At 48.3% G+C, this 4,331-nt stretch overlaps 1 protein-coding gene across 1 annotated transcript in view; it reads left to right on the forward strand.

The window, feature by feature from the left end:
• Window positions 1-4,331, forward strand: part of CACNA2D2 (calcium voltage-gated channel auxiliary subunit alpha2delta 2) — a gene marked incomplete at its 5' end in the record, with an annotated part of 53,967 nt that overhangs the window by 33,013 nt on the left and 16,623 nt on the right. The window contains 5 exons of the mRNA XM_018573851.1: window positions 93-183; window positions 2,374-2,436; window positions 2,542-2,645; window positions 3,586-3,684; window positions 3,873-3,967. Of these exons, the coding sequence (XP_018429353.1) occupies window positions 93-183; window positions 2,374-2,436; window positions 2,542-2,645; window positions 3,586-3,684; window positions 3,873-3,967 (452 nt within the window). The remainder of the gene's footprint in view (window positions 1-92; window positions 184-2,373; window positions 2,437-2,541; window positions 2,646-3,585; window positions 3,685-3,872; window positions 3,968-4,331) is intronic.

Here is a 4,331-nt window from a genome sequence, read left to right on the forward strand (position 1 = left end):
GGTGTGATAAATGGTTGGAGCTTATTATTATTATCTCATGTGACAGATTCTCACCGCTTCTATATGATGACCTTGTTTGTTCCATTATCCAGGTGACAGTTTCCTGCTACACAACCTCATCCTGGACACGGGAATAACACGGGATTTGGCCGACCGTGTTTGGAGGGACAAAGATCTTCTCACGTAAGCAAACTGCCGTCACTCACCCCGCACCTTCATTATCCCTGAAGGACAAACCCATGTCAGAGCCGAGCTTCCGTATCCATAGTCATTGTCTCCGAGGAGGATCTCGGCGGCAATGATTGTTTTTTTATACCAATAACATTTCACCATTATCCCATTTTTTTAGATTAAAATGTCCACAAAAGTCTGTCTGTGACAACAAAATGTTTCCATATAAATCTCCAGGCAAAACTGTATCATCTGATACATTGTAATCACAGAGGCTCCTCCCCCTCCGATAATGACGGACGTATATCTGCAGGAAATTAAATGCTTTTCTTCAGTGTCCCACCCAACAATAATATCACATTTGTTGCTGCAGGCTGCTGGGATGAGATCTCTGTGCTCTTTTGTTCCCACTTAATTTACCTGCTACGAAATGATAATATAACATCCAGCAGACAACGTTGAATCCCATTTGTAATGGCTGCAGGAGGTGGGTGGAGCTGGGAACACAGAGATCTCACCACGCAAGTGCCGAACAAACCGCAGCAACCATCATATAGCTTAAGGGAGAACTATGAGGGGGGGGTGCTTTTAACTCACCTCATAGTTCTAGCCGACCTGTGACAATGAGACTGTCACAGGTCGGCTCAGTAGATCGGGAGGTGAGCGAACACATCCCGGAGTTCGCTCACCTCTCGATCCTGTCACGGCTCTCTGCAAGGGGCTGGATTCCCCTCTCCCCGCTCTGATTTGCCAGCGCTGACTGGCGGAACGGACGGGGGAGGGGGCGGTTAAAGCTGGCTCTGCCTCTAGATAGGCAGAGCCAGCTGTCACTAACGCAGCTGGGCGGATCTCGACATCGATGTCGGGATCCGCTGCGGCGTCTCAGTATACCGCGAGCTGCAGCTCGCTATATACTGAGCCTAGGGTGACGGGAGGACGCTAGTTTGTGTCCTCCCGTTACCCTAAGGAGAACTATGGGGAAAAGACCTGACCCCATAGTTCTCCTTTAACTTTCCAGCATCCACCGAAAAAATGAATGCCAACATTGGCTGTATTGACCCTTCAAGTGGTTGGTAAACTTGTCAGAGAGGCAACTTTAATGGAGAAATAAAAAATATAAATATATATAATAGGGCTGGTAATGATTAAAATTTTCGTGTTCAATTAATCACATTTTTTTTTAATCGATTAATTTTGATTAATTATAACGCACATACAGATCCAACTACATTGGCCTATACACATACAGCACAGCGATGAAGTAATAAAATGAACTAGGATCACACTAATCCAGCACGTTATTAATCTCACGTGCCCCACTCAATATGGCCGCCGCTTGGGTGGGGCAACTCAGAATAATAACGTGCTGGATTACAAATGTATGTACATAGTATAGTAAAACAGCAAAGCCCTAGGGGTGATTTAAACATAAGTATTAGCTTAATATTTGAAGTAGCAGAACCCGTCCATTCCATTTCATGTAAGGACCTGATTGTAACATAATATCAGTGAATTTCAATGGGCACATTTCTGGGAGTGAGATGGGGGGGTGAGGGGGGGTGTTAATGGAGAGCCGCATAGTACATATAGTACATATATTTAAGTTTAAGATACAACAAGCTTGGTGCTTCTTGGGCAAACTCACCGGCCCAAGTGGCTCCGTCAGCTAACGAAAGGAAGGGGGGAGGAGTCTGGTGACGTCACGGACATCGTCGTCACCGGACTCCTCCCCCTTCCCTTCGTTAGCCGACGGAGCCACTTGGGGAAGGGGGGAGGAGTCCGGATGACGTCACCGGATCTCCGACGGGACTCTCCAGAAGCCGGCGAAGAGGCGAGTCTTTTCATTTTCGATCAAAAGAATTTTAATCGGATCAAAAAGTTTAACGATTAATCGAGGAATGAATCGTTAATTTCCCCAGCCCTAATATATATATATATATATATATATGTGTGTATATATAGTGCACCTGGTGAATGGGCAGGCTGGATATCAGTATACAGGTACTCTTAAAAGCATTTCACGCTGGAAGAAGGAGATTTAGAGACGAGCACACAAAGTAACACAAATGGCAACAGCCAATGGACGGCTCTATGAGACGCATTCCAGTTGCAACAATGTAGCTCTAGAGATTCCAGCCTCCTGATTGGTAAGACCACTTTTTCCCTTTACACATCCCTGTCCTTGCTCTCTCCCCCTGGCAGTTACGGGCTTCTGGCGGTGTACGCGGCGACGGATGGCGGCATCACCCGAGTTTTCCCCAACAAGTGAGTTCTGATACCCGGCACGCAAAGTATCTGAGATATTTAATCAGCAAGCTGTGATAATAAAAGGGGGACCCCCGTGTCTAATCCGCTTCTCTGGTTACCTAGAGCTGCTGATGACTGGTTGGAGGACATGGAGCCTCACAATGCCACCTTCTACCGAAGAAGTCTCGACAACAAGGGCTACATCTTCCGAGCACCCTACAGAGAACGTGAGTCACACAGCAGAGAGGGAAAGCCGGGATCACTGGGAGGGGGGTAGTGAGCACTGTAGAATTAAGATGTGAAGGGGGCAGGTTGGTGAGCAGTTTGGGGTTGGAATATTAGGCCCTCAGGATCAGGAGGGGTGTGAGCAGTGCAGGAGTTAAATTTGAGGACCTAGATGGTATGTGAGCAGTGTAGGGGTGAAATATAAGAACCCCAGGGGACAGGTTTTTGGGGCAGTCTAGGGATGCGATATGAGGATATCAGGGGGTGGAGTGTGAGCAGTGTAGGAAATAAGAATGAGGATATTGGGGGGCAAATGTGTCAGCGGTAAATATGAGAACCCCAGGGGTGATGAGTGTAGGGATGGAATATGAGGAGTGTAGGGATGGAATATGAGGAGTGTAGGGATGGAATATGAGGAGTGTAGGGATGGAATATGAGGAGTGTAGGGATGGAATATGAGGAGTGTAGGGATGGAATATGAGGAGTGTAGGGATGGAATATGAGTACCCCAAGTTGCAATGGTGTGAGCAGTGCATGAGCAGAATGTGAGGACCTCAGTGGGCAGGGTATGTGTAGCACAGGGGTGGATATTGAAAACCAAGGGGGTGTAGGGGTGGAGTGCAATGACCCAAGGAAGTGGGTTGTTAACAGTAAAGAGGTGGAATGTAGGGACCCCGGGTGGGGAGTGAATAGGTCATGGGTGGAGTAAAAGCCTCAAGGTCTATAGTATGAGCAGCTCAGGAAGTGAAGCATGTAGACCTCACAGGGGGGAGTATTAGGTCACCACAAAGTTTGGGTGAGACAGTAATTCGAGGATCCCAGTAGAGTCCCTCTCATGAGTCTCCCCCTCATCCGTCTATTACATTCTGCTGACATTGTCCTGTTCTGAAGGAGGACACGGGATCCCCATATCTCTTCATTTATAACCGCGTCTTATTCCAGCTGGCTATCGGCCCTCCGATCTGGAGAATATTACGGTGGGAATTCTGGTCAGCACAGCCGTAGACCTGGAGACGGACGGCAGGAGACTTAAACCAGCTGGTAAGTTGGGGCGAGAAGTTTAGGAATGGAAGAGGGGCGCAAAGTGTCGCTTGTCTGGCTTTCTTTGTGTATCAATAATTCTTCATCTTCCCCGCACAGTCTCGAAGCTTCGATGGACTTCCCTTGTAGGTTCGCGGTCATGGATTGTGTTCATGGGTCACGCTGAGACTCTTTGTTTTTTCTTCCAGTTGTCGGAGTGAAGCTGGACCTGGAAGCCTGGGTGGAAAAGTTCAAAGTTCTGGCCAGTAACCAGTCCGAGTCCAATCCGCAAGGACCACGCAAGGTCAGCAAAGTGCTCCCATGTTCTAGTGACTATTCGGGGTAACCTCCCAATCGGGTGTTGTACAGCATATTGTGCACAGATATTTGGGGGTCCTTAGTTATAAAGTATCTGTTTTCAGTCTTGTGTGCAGTGCCGGGGCAAGGTCCTCCGGCACCCATGGCAAAGTGGCCCCTCTGCCCCATTAAAGGAGAACTATGAGATGAGTGATTTCCACTCACCTCATTAGTTCTAGCCGACCTGTGACAATGAGACTGTCACAGGTCGGCTCAGTAGATCGGGAGGTGAGGGAACACATACCGGCGTTCGCTCACCTCTCGATCCTGTCACGGCTCTCTGCCGTGACAGGGGAGGGGCTGGATTCCCC

Source organism: Nanorana parkeri, unplaced genomic scaffold (assembly GCF_000935625.1).
Source record: "Nanorana parkeri isolate BGI_ZX_2015 unplaced genomic scaffold, ASM93562v1 scaffold2576, whole genome shotgun sequence".
Lineage (NCBI taxonomy): Eukaryota > Metazoa > Chordata > Amphibia > Anura > Dicroglossidae > Nanorana > Nanorana parkeri.